This window comes from Peromyscus maniculatus, chromosome 6 (genome assembly GCF_049852395.1).
Source record: "Peromyscus maniculatus bairdii isolate BWxNUB_F1_BW_parent chromosome 6, HU_Pman_BW_mat_3.1, whole genome shotgun sequence".
In the NCBI taxonomy this organism is placed as follows: domain Eukaryota; kingdom Metazoa; phylum Chordata; class Mammalia; order Rodentia; family Cricetidae; genus Peromyscus; species Peromyscus maniculatus.
In genome coordinates, this window is record NC_134857.1 from 38,048,262 (window position 1) to 38,069,228 (window position 20,967).

The 20,967-nt window shown below is 42.5% G+C and overlaps 1 protein-coding gene across 7 annotated transcripts in view; it reads left to right on the top strand.

The window, feature by feature from the left end:
- Nucleotides 1-20,967, top strand: part of Dclk1 (doublecortin like kinase 1) — a 302,152-nt gene that overhangs the window by 209,563 nt on the left and 71,622 nt on the right. For 4 of the 7 annotated variants that reach the window (XR_006073105.2, XM_015996304.3, XM_015996303.3 and 1 more), the window contains exons 5-6: nucleotides 4,557-4,673; nucleotides 18,287-18,381. Coding sequence is in view for 6 of the 7 variants with exons in the window: in XM_015996304.3 (XP_015851790.1) it covers nucleotides 4,557-4,673; nucleotides 18,287-18,381 (212 nt within the window). In the remaining variant the exon portion in view is untranslated. Of the gene's footprint in view, nucleotides 1-4,556; nucleotides 4,674-17,071; nucleotides 17,405-18,286; nucleotides 18,382-20,967 lie in introns of those variants that run through there. The other 3 variants (XM_015996305.3, XM_015996306.3, XM_076574101.1) reach the window with 3 other exon arrangements.

Below are 20,967 nucleotides of genomic sequence, written 5' to 3' on the forward strand. Positions count from 1 at the left end.
GGGGGTCAGAGCTAATACAAGCCGTAGCAGAGGCGGGCGTTGGTGGCGCATGCCTTTAATCCCAGCTCTTGGGAGGCAGAGCTAGGCAGATCTCTGTGTGTTCAAGGATACAGCCAGCATGGAGGCACACGCCTTTAGTCTCAGTACCAACCATAGAAGACCTGGAGGTCTGTACAGATGGGCAGTGACAAGGAGGTCATGTGGTTGAGTTTACAACCAATGAGAAGGCAGAACAGAAAGTCTATATAAAGACAAAAACACAGGAAGTAGGGCTCTTGGCTGAAGAGGATAGCTGCAGCAGTGAAGGGTAAGGCTCTTAGCTCTGACCTCTTGGGCTTTCATCTTTGCATTGGCTCTGTGTTTCTTATTTAATGAGACGGTTACTTCTACAATGCTGTCACAAATGAAGAAGTGGAGTTAAGCTCCAATATCAATCACATGGAAATGGGGATAAAACCACCCCACCGGCCTAGAGACTTGGGTTCTGATGTGAGTCATTTAGCTCTCAGAAAGCTGGTTTTTCTCATTTGTAAAGTGGGGTGGAGGTAGGGTGGATGGGTTCAATGAATACTGGGAGTTCACACAAGTTCTCACAGGGAAAATATCAAACCAGGTCTTATTTGCTGAGCAGCTACTCTGTGTTCTTTCATAACCCACATGCCAGATAGTGCTCAACAGAGTAAAGGAGCGAGGCAAGGCAATACATGAATACATGTGATCAATTAATACTATGAAGCGGACTAAGTTTAAAAACTTACTGAAGTGCCTCCATTTGCTCTGATCAGACCAAGCTGTCTGCATCAACAGTCTGATCTATTTCTGGGAGCTGGAAGAATCCCAACTTAGTGTGACAAGACTGGTTCTGTTGTTCTGCTAGCTGGACTTACAGCTAACAACTCTGGTCCCTGAGACAAACATCATGAGGCAAATCCCAAAACCAGCATTTGAATTTCCAGCTCCAGCTCAAAGATGGCTAGCATTAACAGCCCATGCCATCTGGTAACTTTCTGTTTTGCCCGCTCACTCCCACTAACGAACTGAGCTTTCAAAATAATTATCTTAAATTTATGTGACCTCCAGATGTCCATAACCTTAAACGAAGAGCCCCAGTCATCCTGCCCTAATTACAGCCTTGGTTTTGATTTAAAATCAGAAGAATCTATAGTTATTTAACGGCAATTTGTTGGAATAACTAACAGTTTTCAAATGCTGTGGTTTATGAAACAAAAATTAGAAGGAAAAAAAAAAGCATCACTACATTTGGTGTTGCAAGCTCCAGTTTTGTATTGTTCAGCACCCTGCCTGCAGCCCTCAGTGCCTGGCACATAGTGGGCACTTGATAAAAATGTAACTGGAGGCGTGCCACAGACCAGCCACACTGTGATGATTCAGTTTCGTTGCTAATGTGCTGCCAGAAGACGGGGCAGATGTCCAAAATCTAGGACAAACTCCAGAATATATCGTCAGTTGTGAGGACAGAGTCCTCAGCTAATTTGAGGTTCTCTTCTCTGGTTCCAAAGCAGAGCTTTGTGAATTAAAACCTCCTGGGACACACAGTAAGCCACTGCAGTCCCACACCGTGTGAACGAACCCACCGTTTCGGATTGTGTCTTCAGCATTACACAAGTTGTCTCTTGGCCATTCCTTTGATTGTGTTGAGAAGCCTGTAGGAGTAGGTTTTTTTGTTTGTTTTGTTTCGTTCTTAATCTTCTTTCAAGAAACAATTCCTTCTCTGAGGCTCCCTGGTCCAGCCAGAGCAGTGCTCCAAGTCACCACTGGGAGAAATTGGATTGACCCTGAGTAGGTCAAGGCCTCGATTCCTTTCTCTCTCCATTTTACTATGAAAAAAATTCAGAAGAGACCACACAGACTCATACCTCATGGCAGGAGTCTTCCTCCTTCTCTTCTTCCTCTTTGCTTCCTCCTCCTCTTCCTCCTCCTTCCCTTCCACTAAATCATTCCTCTTTGCTTCCCCTCAGTTCAGTGTAGGGGGCTCTTCTCTGCCTCCTATCTACTGTTTCTAGTCTTAGAGCATTGATGTGTCTTATGCACACTTGTTTCTCCTTTTACTAGGCAATGGCAACCACCTTGCTCAAAGCAGATAAGGTAAAGAAACATATTTGCAACCTACAGAATGACAAATTTCAAGGATAGGGAAGTATAATTTCAGCATGAAGCCAGGCGTCAGTGTCTGTGAATCTGGATTACAATTTCAGTGATCCAGAATTGTGAATTCTTTACTTAAAAGATATAATAAAACAATGAACAAATTAGAGTGTGTGTGTGCTTCTGATGATTAAATCCAGGATTTTGAGAATATTAGGCATCCCCCAGACCCATTCTTTAATTTATAAATACTACTCTTGAAAACATTCAAACAGTTAACATATTTCAACAACTGTCAACAAAGAGAAATGTTACTAACGTCATTTTATGCATAATAGACTAAAGAATAAAATTTGAATGTAGAATGTGTATTCTTACAAGCCAATAAGAGAAAGATTCTCTCAATCTCAGGCGATCAAAGGCCATTGATAAGTCATTGCAAAAGAAGCTATACAAATGATGAGTATGTGTGTAAAACAAAATCTGCAATGTTACTGGCAATAAAACCACCTCAAATTTTAAGCAACAATATCTTAATTTTGTTTATAAATTTTCCAAAAAGAAATTGTAAGATAATGCTCAACCACAAGAAGAGGTCAAGAAAATGACCATAAGCCAATGAAAGCATAATTTAAGTGAAATACTTGAGGACAAGAGCTTTTAAGAATTTATGGGGGCTGGGGAGATGGCTCAGCAGTTCAGGGGTGAGTTCCCAGCACCCACTCACATGACAGATCACAACCATTGGTGCCTCCAGATACAGGAGATCTAATTCCCCCTTCTGGCCTCTGTGGGTACTACAGGCAAATGGTGCACATACAGGCAAGCAGGTACACATACACAAACACATAAAAGTAATTTTTCAAAAAGATACTTTAGAGGAAAAGTTACTTATCTTCCAATCCATCAAGTCCACTCATTCAGCAAATATTTTTGAGTACTTACAGTGTGTTCTTCCAGTTACTAAAAAATTGAATTTCAAGTTTCAAGGACTAAATATTTATGAAGGAAATAACTGGGTGACTAAATGCTCATTTACAAGGGTGCTACTAAGTTATTAAAGTAACAAAATGCTGAAAGCAGTTTAATTTAAAGTTTGAGTGCTTAAGTGAACTAGAATATTCCATGTGGTAAGATGCTTGACAGATGCTAAAGGTCAGGGTCAAAATGCCCATGAATTAGCTCGCTTTCTGTTGCTGTGATAAAGACCATGACCAAATGCAACTTGGGGAAGAAAAGGCACTCATTTGGCTCATTCATCCCTACTCATCCATCCTTGAAGGAAGCCAAGGCAGGAACTCAAGTAGGGAGGAACCTTGAGACAGGAATTCAAGTAGGGCAGGAACCTTGAGGCAGGAACTGAAGCTAAGACCATGGAGGAGTGCTGTTTACTGATTTGCTCCTTGTGGCTTGCTCAGCCTGCTTTTTTATATCACCTAAGACCACAGAAGTAGCACTGCCCACAGAGGGCTGGACCCTCCCACATCAATCATCAGTCAAGAAGACGCTGCACAGACCTGCTCTCAGGACAATCTGGTAGAGGCATTTTCTCAACTAATATTCCCTCTTCCCGGGTGATTCTAGCTTGTGTCAAGTTAACAAAAAATTAACCAGCACCTCCAAGAACTAATGAAGTGAGAAAAGGGTTGATTACAGACCAATATGTAGATTAACTCCATTGTTATTTAAAAATATAAAGGAGGAGAAAAATAGTCTAGCACTTTCATAACTAAGGCATCATTTGATCATGAGTTATCAGGTACTCTTAAATGTACTTTATATTTTTTTTTTATCTAATTGATTATCATTCCAAAAACATAGTTTTCAGTTATAAAAGATGCATTTGTTAGAGCAAGATATTGTGAATTTGCATCTCATAAATAAACCAGACAGTTCACCGAGAGAAAAATAAGAAATTCTTCATTATTTACAATACTTAGCACTGAATTTAATGAGCAAGAAAACTGAAAATTTAAAAATAGAAGAGATTGTTTTTCATCCTCACAGCAAGGCAATTTTATAGGCACAAAGAAAGGTCTCTGGCAGCTTCACCCAGTGATGTGTTGAAGGTCATCTTTTCCTTGTGAGCAGAATGGTACCACCTGATCTCGAGTGTTACCTACATCGAATTCCCACACATCATAAAGATACACAGTTATGCCAGGAAGGACCCCAGGACGAACACTGGGGCCTGTCAAGGTGTGAGGAATCTTCCATCACACTTCTTGCTTTGTAAAGTGGACCTGTCTTTTTAATTGTTTCTCTTGGAAGAAAGACCTCACAGTGAAATTACAAAACCGCAGCTAACTGAAGGGGTCCATGGAAAGAACCTCAATAAAAGCACCCCTTTATCAGACTATTCAGAGTTACTCATAGTGCTATTGTAATGTAAATTTGGAGGCTTGGAGTGTCCCTGACTTGGCTCATGTGTCTTCTCATTCTTTCCCCAGAATGTCGCGTGGTAAAATCCACTTCTTACACCAAAATAGCATCATCGTCCCGCAGAGGCACAACCAAGAGCCCAGGACCCTCCCGGCGAAGCAAGTCCCCAGCCTCCACCAGCTCAGGTAAAAGAGCCTCCCTCCCAAACCACCGCCTGGCTTCTGACGCAGCGGAGGGTATGGGGAGCGAGAGCGTGAGGTTCTCAAGCGGGCGTCAATTCTGGTTTATAATTTTAGAACATGTTCAAACGGATGAACAGATTTGCCTAAGTCTAGCATGTTGGCTGTAAGAGAAAAAAAATTAAACTTAGAAAAACACACTTACTGAGACTCAGGAAATAGAGATTTGCTCCAAATGGAAGCATTCCACCAGCTGCTACAGCTTCTACCTGGCTCAGCTCTCAGGGTCTAGAAATTTCCACTGGGGCATTGATTCTACTTGGGGCTGGCTTATGGGGGGTTTCCAGTTTGTCTTTGCTGAGCATGTTTGTGTTTCTCATGCTTGTGACAATGGCCTGTGTTAACTTATATGGCTCTGAGGCTAAAAACAATGAGATTGGGACAGGCAAGGTCTGCCACTGAAGTGACCCTGGCTGGGTCAGACTCAGAATGGACTCAGATGTTGGTGTTGGAAATGGCTATGTTCTGAGATAAAGAACATCTCAGTCCCAACATCATCTCCTTTGATCTCTTAAATTAATTAATTTGTGTGTGCATTTAGGTTGTTTAATGTATGCTGTTTTGGCATTATAACTTTTTATTATTGTACACAGTTTTATTCATTTATATATGAATTTCATCCATCTTCACTTCCCAACTTCCTCTGGTCTTAAGATAGACACAAGTTGGTCGGGTGGCAATGGTGCATGCCTTTAATCCCAGCACTTGAGGGGCAGAGCCAGGCAGATCTCTGTGAGTTCGAGGCCAGCCTGGTCTACAGAGCAAGATCCAAGACAGGCACCAAAGCTACACAGAGAAACCCTGTCTCAAAAAACTAAAAAAAAAAAAAAAAAAAACCAACAAAAAAACATGGCTGGCACTTAGACAAGCTCACAGTTCATTATTGCTGAGTTTAGGCATAGGCAGAGAGCTCCTTGCTTGCCATAGTTTATTGAGGTAAAATAGACCCTAAAATAAGACTTTTCAAAAGTACAAGACTCAAAAGTGTAGAGCTCATGAGAGTTGCTTGAGAAGAGGCAAAGTTTGACATGATGATTCCCATTCCCTCGGCTGCTAAGGATCTGAACCTCTGCTTTAGCAGTCTTTGGGGGGGGGGAGGTTCAATCAAAGAGTCCATGGTCACATTTCAATCAACAGTGAGGGCTGTGGTTCTCAGCCTCATTACCACCACCTGAGAATATGCCAGCCATATAGAGCCTTGAGCATCATTTCAGACCCACCGACTCAGCAACTCTGCAATGGGGCCAAGCAGACTTGAGTTTCCAGAACCCTCCAGGTAATTCTGATGTATACCACTGGATTCTGGTAACTGAAAGGAAATACACAGAGAACCCATTTGACTCTGAATAACTGAGGAGGAAAGGCATGGCTTGCTGATCTTTCTCTCTTGACCTCACAGAGATGGATTCCTGTCTTCATCTTCCTTGTCTACAGGCTGTCATAACCATCCTTAGTCCTCACCACCATAGCAGACCTCTAGGTGACACAAAGCATGGACAGCCACTTTACCATTGTATAGCCTAGTTACAGACACTGAGATGACAACATGATTCTGGACCTGCTGTATTTCAGACTCCCCTGGGAAAGTTTAGCTTGTCCGCTATTTGGTGACAAGCTTAAGGGCCTGAGTTCAAATCCCTGTGACCCACATAAAAAAGCCAGGCATACCCACATATGCCTGTGACCCCAGCACTTGGGGACAAACATAAGCAGATCCCCAAAGCCAGGTGGCCAGCCAGCTTTGTTGAAACAGCCTAACTTCAGATTCATTGAGAGTGGGATACCTAACATCCTTCTGGCCTCAGCATGTAGGTATGCATGCTGGCACACACCTGTACATCACACACATGAAAAGAAAGACTATAATATGAACTGATTTGATTTAAATAAGGACCAGTAGAGTTTAGTTTGCCTCCGTATTGTTTCATAATGTGGAAAATAGGAGGAAAGCAGAGGTATCTAACTTGAAACTGCATTGTTTCAATCTTCCCAAAACCTGGGAATTTCCAAATGCAGACCTCATCTTGGATCTCTTACAAGAACATTGGTGTTGGGGTAGGGGGTTTGTTTTAGAGCTTTTATTCCATGGAAGATACATAGACAACTTCTTTTTGTCTAGTTACATCTTCTTCTTTGAATCCCTGTCTTCATAGATTATCATGGCAAACATAATTGAGCCCCTCCCTACCGGTGTCTTATAAGCCTCAGGTCAAGCATGAACGAATGCACCACCCCTACCTTCAGAAGCATACAGTCTACAGAGTAGTTGCTCTCAATGTCTGCTGATTCTCCATTGCCAGCTCAACCAACCATGAGCCAAAAGTACTCAGGAAAGAAATTGCATCTGTACGAAATATGCAGCTTATTTGGGGGTTTTTATTCCCTAAGTAATGTGATATAAGTGCTGTTTATGTCCTTTTATGCCTTGTCATGTATTGTAAGTAATCTAGAGCTAATCTAGCAGTTATGCACAGGTCATATGCAGATACCATGCTAGTTTCTATGAGACTTGAGTACCTATAGATTGGGGTATTCATAGGAGGAGCCAGCCAACACCCCTTCCCCCAAGAATATTGAGGGACAACTGCATTGCTTCTGTTGTATAGAAACACTCCTGGCAACAAGTGTTCAGTAATGAGCAGGGACTTTCTGTGAAGGGTCAGTGCTGAGTGCTAGAGATGTGAGGAAGAAGAGTCAAAAGAGAAAAGCCTTCGCCCATGAATTTCTCCTGTGACTGAAGCACTATTGCATACGCCCCAGGCATCACATTTACTTATATGTGACTCCAGAAATCCTGGTCTTTTTACTTATGCTATTTAAATTTTACATTTTTACGGATGTATAAAATATTTTATGCAACATATGCAAAGAAGACCAGAATCAAAGCTGGAGAAGTGTAGAGAATTTTAATTAGCTCACAAGACTAATTTGGCAAGTTCTTTTGATTTCTATCAGACGCCTTCAAAGGCAAACTGCTAGCTATTAATCTTAGCTCCATCCTTTCTTTCTGTGCGGAGATTCAGCTGTCTGCATTACAAGAAGGAGCACTTCTGCTTTGAGGCTCCAACAGAATTATTGGAGATCAAATTTACCAAGAACCTAGTGGTCCATCCCTTGTTTTGTCAAATTTTCTTGTATTTAAAGCCTGCCCACAACTATTCTCTTCTCAACCATTCAGTACTCACCTGCAGTGGGGTCCCTAAAGATATTCTTCATAGCTCTGAACCGTTACCACGACTTAATGTTTACTTGGGGATAGTGTCTTGTACCAACTGCCTCGTACAGCTCCTCACTGTTAATGCCAGGTTAATTAGACACTTCCTGAGCGTCTGCCACATTCCAGCACGCCTTAGGCCCCAAGGAGACAACAACAATTAAATTACCGTCCTTGACAAAAAACTCATTTGTATTCTGGTGTGTGTGTGTGGGGGGGGTACTGTTATGGTATATTAAGTGTCATGTGGTGATGGCCCAGAGGATGGAGAGGGCAAGCATCATTAACTCAGTCAGAGGAAGTTTCCAGGAGTCTAGGATTTATACATTGGCACTGGAAGAATCTTACTAGGATACACAGGGCCAAGAGGATATTTTCTCCAAATTAAATGAAGGCAAAAAGCCATGAATGTATAAGGAACAGTTGTCTGTTGAATAAGGAGCTGAGCATGGTGGCACATGCCTAATAGCCCAACATTCAGAAGGCTGGAGGAGTGTGCAGCTATCCTGAGCTACACAATGAGACACTCTGAAAAACAAAATCACGAGTAGAATTCTAGAAGGGTCTGGAAAACATGCAAAGTTACATGTCAGATTGCACAGGGCTGTGAAGGCACGTTTCTTGTTGTAGGTCTTAGGAGGTGAAAGAGGTCTTTAGAAGGGCTGTCAAAGCTGAGTTGAACAACAAAACGCCATCTTAGAACAATTCTATACAAAGGGAGGAAGGCTCTGGAGGCTTCTTTAGTCACCCTGGGGAGAAATCAGCAGAACAGACCTGAAACCTTGTTAGAAATGGAAGAAAACTTCAAAGGGCTGTGAACCAATGAATTTAGCCAGATGTGGGAATGAGAGCAACTCAGAAACAGGTTCCATTTGTCCAGGGGGGCAGGGGTAGAGTTCCACTTTGACATGAGAAATGCGTGATGCTGTGGACATGTCAGGAAGCATGAGTGACTGCTTTAGTAAGGAGATTTGAGCTGAGAGCGTAGACCCTGGCAGAAAGCAATTGTTTAAACAATAGAAATGTAAGGCTCTTCTGCCTCATCTAGAGATTTGCAAAGATGAAAATGGAGCCGTGAGGAACATCTGCCATTCTGAGAGTAGATCAGAGGAATATAGAGAACTATGTGAGGGAAGTAATAGCTCAAAATTCAGGAAGCTGGAGGTGGAGGGCAAGACAGAGGTGGTCCACTCTAGAAGCCAGATAGCAAGGAGTTCACAGGGGCTCCACAGCGAGGATACAACTAAGGAGCAATTGTTCAAGCAGGCAAGACCACATGGCTTTGGGGGCTTGCCTGGGATGGTTCGCCATGATTGTATGACTAAGTTGCCGAGTCTGGCTCCCAGGCTGAGGTGGGAGGATGCACTGCCTCAGTTGGTGGCAGGAGGCTCAAAGGGGCTTCTTGTCCTCAGCCATGCTGACCCATGATGCTTGTGGTACCTAAGCTGCTCTCCACAACCACAGCCTGGGATCAACGCTTAGAAACACAAAACGTCCATCTTCTAACATATCGGGTTCATGGTACCTTCTGGGTGGATGCTGACTGCGTGAGTGAACTGAGAAGTACTTGGAACTGTGGAGGTATCATATAACACATTCTCATAAATACGTACTTAAAAATGAACTGGCAAGGCCATGTCTCCTTTCCCTTCACCTCGACTCCTGGTGATCCCTCCTTCCCATCACCCCCAGCAGATGGTCTCTCTGTAGCCATCAAAGCTCTATCTCACCTATGAAGTTAGAATTGGGAAATTCTAATTCTAGGTCTAACCTAAATTCTAATTCTAACCTGAATTCTAAATTCTAATTTTAAGCTAAATTTTAATTCTGAATTCTAATTCTAACACTATTACAGCGCCATCCTTGTTTTTCATGAGTCAATATGATTTCTTATTCTTCTTTCCTACTTCACCCTGATAATGTGGCATGCCATGGACACAGGGCAATTAGCCTCTGTGCCCAGGAAGTCAGGGGCAGTCTAAGGCAGGAGCTGGAGCCTCACCTGGGCAGCCACCCTGGGGACCTACAGATACACATGCATTTGCCTCCACTTCCTTCACTGATCCTGGCCTTTTCAACGCCAGAGCTAAATGACTTTTGTGGTAGAAGATGACAGGGAGATGGCCAGTGGAGTCCATGCCACCTGTGGCCATGCGGCAACTAAAAAATAAAGGGAAGAAAAGGACAGATCAGAACTTTTCATCACAGCAAACAGCTTGAAACTTACATACGCAGTCTGACGGGTAAATGGAGCAATAACTATTAAAGCTATCACTTGGACATTTATTTTTACTTAGAAAAATTCTATTCTGAAGCGACTGGTGGCTCATACTATAATCTTAGTCCTCAACAGGCTGAGAACACGAAGATCACATTCCAGTCCAGCCTGAGCTACTTAGCAAGACCCTGTAGCATGAATCTTAGAAGTTCTTATTAATAAAATCAAACCTGAGCCAGGTATTGGGGTGAACTGGAAGATCAGATGCAGAACAAGCCACAGCTATCTCACCTTGCCAGTTCCTCAGCTGGTCCTGTTTCGTCAGACTGGAAGCCTCTGAGTCCTCATCCAGAATGAATCTCAGCTGAACTGTGCTGCTCCAAAGCCTGAAGGCTTAACCAGGCCAAATGCTTAACCAGCCAAATGCTTAACCAGGCCAAATGCTTCTAGTTTCTGGTCCTCATGCCTTATATACCTTTCTGCTTTCTACCACCACTCCCTGGGATTAAAGGCGTGATGAGTCACCATGCTTGGCTGTATCCTTGAACACATGGATTTCTGCCTCTAGAATGCTAGGATTAAAGGCGTGTGCTACCACTGCCTATCCTTTATGTTTAATATTGTGGCTGCTCTGTCTCTGACCCCAGATAAGTTTATTAGCATGTACAATATTTGGGGGAATACAATACCACAAGACCCTACTGAAGTAAAAGTAATAATTTAATTTTTTCGTTATAATTCATGAAATTGTAAGTACTATATTCTCATTACTAAACATTTTTCTAGTTTTTTATAATATACATATTTTTGTACTCTGGTAAGATGTTGATAAAACTTTCTGATTGACTTTTTGTTTGAAGGTAAGACAAAAACTTTAAATGCAAATACTTAGTAAAGAAAAAAATTGAGGAAAGTCCTGAGGGTCAAAGGGAGCTACAGGTATTTGCCTTTCACGTCACAAACATCTTCAAATGTGCATAAAGCCTTAAGAAACCATGGCAGCTATTTGTTCCTGCCTAAGCTTAGTTATTCCAGCAAACAACGGGTGGAGGATTCCAGCTGAGGTGATAGTACCTATGGAGTGGGTTTGCTATGTAGCTTCTTTTAACATCTCTTACACTGTAGAACACCCACAGTGGTTTATATATTCTCCTTCTATCCTTCCTTCGTGTCCACCTTTTATAGCAACATTTAGGTCTGGGTTTCCAGAAAAGGAAAAGACAGATCGAAAGTCCATGTGCATTCTGATTCTGGTCCAAAGAACTGACTTAGGGCAGACTCACCTGACCACTGATGTTACTTCATGAGACCTATGTGTTTTGAAATCATGCGAGTCTGTTCAACCCTCTGCGTCCTGCTTCTCCTGGAGACAAATAGACACCCTCAGTTGTCTCCTGTACGGACTTCTCAGCCATGCTCATCACTCTGCAGAAGTGTTAGGTTTTTTTCCTCCCCGATTCTCATTTTAATTCCTGGTGATTGCAAACTCCAGTGTGTAGTGATTCTAGCTGAACACCCTCATGCCTTTCTGCTCCCCCGGGTCTTCTCACATGACCCAGGGTTTCCTTGATTTTACTGTGTGTCTCAGGCTGATTCAAATACGATTCTCCTGCATCCGTTTCATGACTGCTAAGTTTATAGGCTTCTACCTTCATACCTAATTTTCCAAAATTTTTATTTATTTGCTTAAATATTCCTTGAGAGTTTCATATATGTATATGATGAACTTTACTCATTTTCAGTCCATTACTCTCTGTCACCCCCTCCCCCTCTGCTAAAACCCTTCTTCTCCCCAAGTTCCCATCCTGCTTTTACATCTATGTATGTGTGGCCCGTTATGTTAATTAGAGCTGCTCGCATGAGTGGGAGTGGGGAGCTCTTTACTGGAGCATGGAAAACTTACCCATGACTATGTAACTGAAGAAAGTGATACCCTCTCCCCTAGTAACCATTAACTGTCAGTCGTCCCTCAGGAGGGCTGGGACCTCACAAGACCTTCCCTCTTCCATGACGAAATGTTGACAGGCATAATCTTGTGCAGGTCTTATGTGAATAACAACAGCTGCAGTGAGTTCCTGGGTACCACGTCCATGTTGTGTCCAAAAAGTACCCTTTTGGCACTTCCCCCACCCCCATCCTCCATCTTTCTGTCTTCTCTTCTTTCTGTCTCCTCCTCTAGGATGTTCCTGAGGCTTGCTTTTTTAACCAGTTATGAGTCCCTCCATTAAGCACAATAAGAAATTTCTCTGAGGAAGGCTGAAAGCATTGCATATATATATATATATATATGACTACTTAGACTGCAATTCCATCATGTGTCTGTTAGCAAAATGATGGTAGTGGGTCCCCCACCCCCCATGGCCTACAGTTTCTCTGGCCATCAGCTCTTGATTCGGTTCACGGTACCAGACAAGAGTTCCTTCCTGAGGTATAGCCTCTAATCCCATTAAAAAGTAGTTGGTTATCTCCCGTAATATGCATGCCACTATCACACAATAGGCACACCGTGCCAGGCTTGATCTTATTGTAGCTCAAAGGGTTCACAGGTGAGTGATGACTTTTCTCCCCAGCAGCCTGCATAGCACCTTCCAGCACCATGAAAGCCAATGTCTTAGTTACTTTTCTGTTGCTGTGAGGAGACGTTATGACCAACATCATAGAAGAAAGCATTTAATTGGGAGCTTGCTTACAGTTTCAAATGGTTCGTACATGATCATTAGGGCAGAAAGCACGGTGGCAGGTATGGTAGACAAGCATGGCATTGGAGCAGTAGTTGAAAATGCACATGCTATTAGCAAGATAGAGGCAGAGGTGGAGAGAATGGGCCTGTGGTAGGCTTCTGAAACCTCAAAGACCAACCCCAGTGATGCACCTCCTCCAATAAAGCCACACCTCTTAATCCATCCTTACTAGTTCACCAATTAGGAACCAAAAGTTCAAATATGTGGGCCTAGGGAGGCCATTCACATTCAAACCAGCACAGCTTGCTACCCGTAAGGAAGCTTCCAGGTCAGATCCAGCTTGGTATACCTATATTCAGCATCCATAGCAAGTGATATCAGCAACAGGGTTTTACCATCAAGTTCCAGAGGACAACCAAGTCAATGGCAATAGCCTGTATTATTTAGGGTACCAGTGGCTCTTCCTTAACCAACAGCTCCTGGGAAAGACTCCATATCAACACTAGAAGTTTTGTTTAATAACCTATAGCTTCTTGAACGAGCGTTAGCCCCTACCATGCTCTATTTGTTTCAGCTTTTTAAAATTACATTTTATTTAGCTTATAAAATAGGTCTCCATATGACTTTTCACGCTTCCTTAGTGTTGCATAGCCCTCCCTGCAGATTCTCCCAATTCTTCCACGCTTACCCATTTCTCCCTCTAGGATCCACTTTCCTAGAATGTTCTACTTCCTCCTTCCTTTAAACACTGTATCTGGTCATGTCAGGGACACAGTAAAATATTTACTCAAGGAAAAGAAGAAGCCATTTACCTCTCAACGAGGCTTGCTTTGAGAGTTGTTTAATGTCATTACCAGCTTCACTGGTAAAAAATATTCACATGGTACCTGGTGTCTGAGAGCTTTAGGAATCCACTTGAAAAGAGAAAAAAAAAATTCTTTAAAAAGTCTCTTCATTAGTGCAAACAGAATCTAAGGCTTTTTAGAAGAAGCAATGAATTAGTTAACTGTTTCCAAAATCTAGGATGTTTTAGGAACTTTCATACTCGATAATAAACTTCCTACAGATAAGAGTTTTTAGCAATGAACTACGTGTTCTGATTGATTGAAATGAGACCCTGAATTTATGGTTCCAATTATTAAGAAAATGTAGGATCTTCTGTCTGAAATGTTGAAGGAAAAGGTGGGTTGAATTCAGGTCCTCAGACTTGGTGGCAAATGCCTTTACCTGCTGAGCCATCTTGCTGGCCTGCTTTGACATTATTATAAGGGACAGCCTTATTGTTCCCCTCTAATCCATTCTTGGCAAAGTAAGAGCTCTTGAGAGTGTTCATAAAGTGCAAATCTGGACCCTTGGCTCCCCTGAAAATCATGCAATAGCTTCTCATTGTCCTTTGAATACCAACCAAACTCCTTACCATGCATTTCAGTACCCAGCATACTCAGCAGTCCTTCACCTTCCTTCACAAAGCGGCTCCCTCTCCAACTCAGCTCATTGTCTATGACTCCATTCCTGCTTAAAGACTATTGGGGTCCAGTCTTTAATAGTCTTTTCCCCAGAGTTCCAGAAGAGACACTGCTAGCGGTGAGAATTAATCTGAGGGATACGCGAATGAATCTAAGTACACCGAGCTCTTTAGTCTATACACTTTATTCTTCTAAGTCAGAATCTCTCTACACAGCTTCAGTCCTGTTCTCATACTTAGCTCCTCTCTGTCCCTTCCTCTCCTGTCCTCTCATTGTTCTAAGTTCTTTCCGTCTTTGTTCCTCATCTTAGTTCTTTCATCATCCTAGGTTTGAATTCTTACAGAGTCATAAAGGCAGAGAAGAGTTTAGCTCAGGCAGTGACTGTCAGGCTTTCTTTTACAACCTAAAAGAGGAGTGGTTAAAGGTGGCAAGGTCAACTAAGAGCTAAAATCAGTTAATATATCAAAAAAAAGTGAATTTATGTGCTCAAACTACATTCCGAGAAGTGGTTAGGTAAAAGTTAGGAGCCTACAATGTTAGTATAAATCATGAGTAAAATATAACTGCCTATTTCTCTTTAGAAGCCATAACTGTCTCCGTAAAACTTGACTACATCGTTATCTGGCAGGGTGGGGGTAACTAGGCAGCCTGTGTCACAGCTTGATGTACCTGGTATGCAAAAAGCCCTTTCATTCTGAGTTAAATGTCAAAAGGAAAATCTAGAGATAACTACCACTAAGGCTATGTAAGAAAGGAAGATCTGAGCTTAATTTGCACAAGAAACAAAGTTATGTACCTAATGTCTGCCTGGCCTAGGTGGTGTCTCTGTATGAATATTTGCCTTAATTCAGGAGACTAGCAGGTGGTCTGGAATGTTTATTCTGTCTGCTGTTAGTCCTTGGATATTTGAGAAGTATCTCAGATAAATTGCTTTTGTCCAGAGCTTTTTGTCCTAGCCATGGATGCTAAAGGAGATATCTGATTCTAATGCTGAAAAAGAGAAACAAAAAGCCTGGAAGAAGGAAGTCTTGCCTGTGTGACTGTTATCCAAATACCTTAATTGTATTGGGAAAAGCTATGTCCAAAGAATGATCAATTCATAGTCAGTTCTTAGGAAGAAGAATCCATTGGGGGAGCTATAATAGCACACATGCAATTCATAGCAGAAAACAGCTGATATATTCAAAAGCCAAATAACACCAATACTCCTTGAGCCTTGGCTTCCTCTGGAAAAATCCTCTTCCAGCTTTGCCATAGTCAGCTGAATTCCTACTTCATATTTCTGCGGCTGGTAGCGTCCCTCATGTGTACAATGGGGGAAATTAATACTGCCTATGTCATTAAATCCTCATGAGTCAAATGAGATGATATATTTTAAAGGTTCAGATGCATTGACTGGAGTAGGGAACATACGTCCACAGTAAGCTAAGCTGCCTGCCCCTCACCAAGCCTGTCTCTGACACAGATGGTCCTCCGGACTCATCTCCTCATCTTACGTGGTCAGCTCCTTTCCTACTGCCTTGTCCACGGGCTGCCTGCTGACCTTGACCCCATTCGTCAGGAATTCCAATAACAGCATCCCAAGCTTCCCCTCTCAGAGGACCGCACTGTAATGATTGGTTCTCTGACTTCCCTGAAAGTCTGGTGCAGGGAGGGAAGGTGAGAACAGGAAGGCATGTAGGTTGTGGATTGTGCAGTTTAGGTCTCGGTCTTCAGCTTTCAAACTGCTCATTGTCTATGACTCAATTCCCTCATCTGTGAAACGGGGAAAAAGAACACTGCCTGTGTCATAAAACCATCATGAGTTAGATGAGATGATATATTTTCAAGGTTCAAATGCATTGACTGGTGTATAGAACGTAAGTCCACGATAAGCTACGCTACCTACAGCATCTGCACTTGCTGGACAGAAGTTTCTTGTGTGGGTTTGCTCAGAGAATGCCCACCAGTATGTGTGCCCCCCTATTTCATCCCTAGCACCCAAAACAGCAACAAACCAGAATCTCTAATATAAAAAGACTCACTTCTGTGTTTGCTTCATTATTCGTCCCCATCCCTTCCCCTTCCCCTCTCCCCCATCAGTCTGTGTAGCCTTTAAGTATGACTTAGCTGTAAAGCAGAGTCAAAGTGGGCGATTTGAATGCTAGTTTAATAAAGGGTGCTTTCCAGTCAACCACCAGGGGCAGCATCTCCTCCCTGGGTAAGTGTGGGTTCTGCATCTACTTACATTGGAAATCTTGGTCTGTTCCCTAGCTCTTCCCTTAGAGATCGCTGTCTGGGAAGTCCAGTCCAGTAAGCCATAACCACAGAACTCATTGAATAAAGACAACCGGCAGCATGCAAGCAAATTAAAACACTCACAGCTTGCTGTTGTGCTATGAACAAAACAACATCCATAAACAATGCATCCCCCGCGCCCCACCCCCGGGGGAAAAAAAGGTTTTTAAGAATAGTCATCAGTATATTTCAAAAGAAAAACTACCAATTAGTGCAGTATGTGGCATTTTAAAGATCTTCAGAGCAGATGAGTAAAGGCTCAAGGAGCTTCCCCTTCCCCTGGCCCGGTAAGTTTTTATGAGCACTCGGTGTGTGTGGGGGCGGGGGGGGGGGGGTCACAGACACGTAGACTTCTGTGTTTCCTTATCACCTGGAACTTGCGGGGCTCTGGACGAGTTATTGTCATTTTGATTCTTGTATGAGTCACTGAGTTGCCTGCCCCCAGAGGCACTTCCTCATGATTCAGTGCAAAGGACTGAGCCAGCTGGGACTTCCGGTGTGAGGAGTTAGTGTGTGTCTGGTGGGGGGTTGCGGTGGCAACGCGTTGGCATGAGGCTTAATTGACACCTTTGATGTAGCCTAAGACAGAACCCGCACCTCCCACTGCCGCTGGGAAGACGTCAGCCTTACGCAGGAAAAGGCATCTGCTGATGAATCCTGCATCTCATTCAGCCTGCTCCCAGAGCAGCCTTAGCTGTCCCTAGCTAATCCAACTGCTTCCCTTGTCTGCGGGTGCGGGGCTTGGTGCTGAGAGGAGGCTCGGGCTCTGGCTATTGGCAGGTCAAACACTAAGACTGTGTCCATGTTAGAACTCATAGAAGGTAAGTGGAATGCACTGACGGGTCTCCCCTCAGGGCATCCTCCAGAATGTCTGTTTCTCCTGCCTGATTCTTCCCTCCCTGTGCATCTGCGGGGTTGCCAAGTTAAGAGTGGCAGCCTCTAATATCTTTATAAAATCATGTCTTCGGGGGGTATGTGTTCTCAGAGGTGGTGCTAGTTAGAGACAAGAATTGCCTGCTTCTGTGGCTTCATCTCAGCTTACTGACAGTGTTTGCCACTTGAGTGTTGGGTAGAATTCCAGAGTTTGGGACCTGTTGGCAGCTTTTTATCAATTCAATAGCAACAAAGACAAACTGTGGGGGGTTTCTCAGCATCTGTGGGCAATTATTTTGTCCTGTTTGAGGCAGACCCATCAGAATCTGGCTTGGGGGGTGGGGGGGTGGAGGTTAGACAGGACATAAATGAATATAGGAATGTGTAAAAGTGAGTGATTAAATTATAAAAACACACAGTTCTATTTTTTTTTCCAAGTCTGTGGGAATACCACCTGTGAGCTGTTTCAACATTTTTTTTCCCCACTGGGTAACTAAACTAAAGACACATACCAAAAGATGTCTCAAAGCCTTGAACATACTCAAGAAAATTTCTCTTGGCTCAGATAAAGCCATCACTGGGAAATTGTGCAAAGTACTTTTTTAAAAAAAAAAAAATTATGTAACCTGCTATTGTATTAAACACGAGATTAACAGAACAGTGAATGTCTGAGGATGGGTATTCCCTAAGGCTTTTCTTCACGAATCAGATAATGGGTCTAATTTTTAGCTGATGTCCCTTCTCTAACTGTTGATTTCCCTGAGAAGATGAATTGTCATGAAAATTCTTTAATGTGCTAATTTTCTGTGTGTGATTCCTTTTATTTCCAGTTAATGGAACCCCTGGTAGTCAGCTCTCCACTCCACGTTCGGGCAAGTCACCAAGTCCGTCACCCACCAGCCCAGGAAGCCTGAGGAAGCAGAGGGTAAGGACATGAGAAAGCCTTTTATTTAAGATCTGTCTAGGTGTTGGTGCAGAGTGGCATGGATGCCAGCAAAAAGTGCTGCTTTTCTGGAGGGAATGACCAAGCTAGGGCACGGGGTAACCAGTTGTGGTTCACTCGCCATTGCTATGGGTCAGCTAGAACCCAGGTTTTCCAATTTCTTGGCCAGTCTTAATTGTGAGTAGAATGTACAGTGGCTGCTTCAGTTTTAAATACCCTCTTGTTTGCTCATACTGCACCTACTTTATTATGTATGCGAGTGTCCTTAGTTGCAATTAGTGTCATTAGATACTGCCATTAGTCACCAGCCTCTTAAGGGAAAGGAAAAGACCATGGAGGCAGCATCCTAGTAGGGAATTTCTCAGCAGCAAGCAGGGTGGTCCAGAGCAGCTGGAGAACCCATGCAGTAGGCCATGGGAACGTCAATACCGGTTTTGTGAATGGACCCACACTGAGCACATTTTCTTGTATTTATTTTTGGCCCCTGGTGTAATAACAGAGAAATGAACTGAGCTCAGAGACAAGCGTGTAAAAGTTACTGGATATAGTGATAACTTCTCCAGGCTAAGCAAGGGGGTGACCTTCTGGAATGAAGAAACTACTCATATTCCCCTCACTCACTCCCTGGACTGCTCATCCATTCCAGTCATACTAAGGCCAGAGGATAAGATGATCTGGGAAAGGGAAAGGGGAAGGCATACTGGAAAAAGTAGATGACCTTTCAGAGTCCTGATTTCAGGAAAGAGATGGGGGACATATATCTCCTTAGGTGGTTTGTATGATAGTGCCCACTGAAATAGTTCAGCAAACAGATATCTCAGAGACTTTTAAACATCAGAATTTTTTAGTTTAATTTCTCTTATTATGCATTTAAATGACACTTCTAAATTTGATAAATTTAAGCTCATCAAATATGGAAGTCCCTCTCTTTCGAGTTTTCTACACAAGTTAGATCTGTAGGCTGCCAAAACCCATCAGCCTTTTTTCATTGGGGGCCAAAAAGAAATCAGCCAGTCTGTAGTCACATTGAACCTCTTGCCCCAAATAGCTCTCTCTGGCACTGAATGGAGCTTGTTTAGTCTGTTCAAGCCTGTGATTTTTGTATCTGCTTCTCTATTCAATTATGGGATCATTTTTTTATTAGAGAGATCTGTCATACATCCTGAGTGATTTCAGGAATCATTAATAAACTTACTCAATATAGAATTGGCCACATTCATTCACTACCTTAAAAGATTATCCTTAGGTGAGAGAAGAGCCAATGTGGCTATTCTGTACTCACAAATACTAGCCTGCAAGGTTCCATTCCTTAGAAACAGCCAGAGATCTGGCATAGAGAATGTCTCAGGAACATCCTCTCTTGAAGTGTATGTGTGCTTCAGAGAACACACCTGTCACAGAAACCAAAATATCTTTGGATCCATTGAACTCAGATCTCATTCTTTATTGATATATCTCAGGTTTGCTTGTTGAGACTAAATTCAAGATGATTTGGAAGACTTGCCATCTTCTCTCCCTGGGTGTTTCTTGGGCATAAGAACTTCTGCTCAGTTGTCCTTTACTAGAAGAATGAGGCCAGAATTTGCATCCTTTTCTTCTCAGCTTCCGTGGGATTTTTCATTCCACTGAGGCAGAAAGATTTCATCCAGCTCTGTAGCCACATTGACTTATGTAATTAGCACTTTGCAGTGCTTCAGAAGTAATTAACAGGTGTGACTCTCTGACAGATTTTTTTTTTTCATCTTGCCATTTAAAATACCGGGATAGCGCTATCGCTGAGGAAGCCAACTTTTTCTCATTTACTTTCAGGGGAACAGAGAGTTTATCACCATCTGAAAACATTTATTAAACACATGTTGTAAGCAGGATACCGAGGGCATTCAAAGATGGTTTAGTTTCTAGGCTTTTGAATTTGGCTACATGCATTCAAAGATGGTTCTGTTTTCAAGCCTTTGAATTTATGAACACCCTCTGTCTATGTACCATGGAGACATTTCCAGCTGCTTTGGTGAGAGGAGCTTTCATCTTTGTGTGTAGACAACTGCATTGAATAACCCCTCCCTGTCAAAACGGGACCAGAATAGCCTTAAAAATTGTTCCTGTTTCAAATTTGGTTAATATTCTTTTCAAACGGTTGGCTGTACTTCTGTGCAGGAAATACTGAAATAAGTGAGGGATAGTACGAGCTAGAAGAAGACACTTCAAAGAATAAATTAATTCCTTTTATTGCAAATTAGAAAACAGTAGCCACTTCCAATTTTTTCTTTCTGTGTTGCCTAGTAACATACCCAGAAAATGAGTTGGCAAAGCCATTCATCCATCCAGACAGACAGACAGACACACAAACACACACATACACACACACACACATTCACACACACCTTAAAATACAGGATCAGAAGCAAAAGGAATATTAAGATATATAACATATTTTTACAAGTAAAAAAAACTGTATTTTACTTATGTTAACTATGATTTAATAAGCTGTTTTCCTTCCCTTTAAGACCATGTTTCTAAATTACTTCTTTTTGACATTTTAGAATAGTCATATGAAAGACAAGTCTGCGT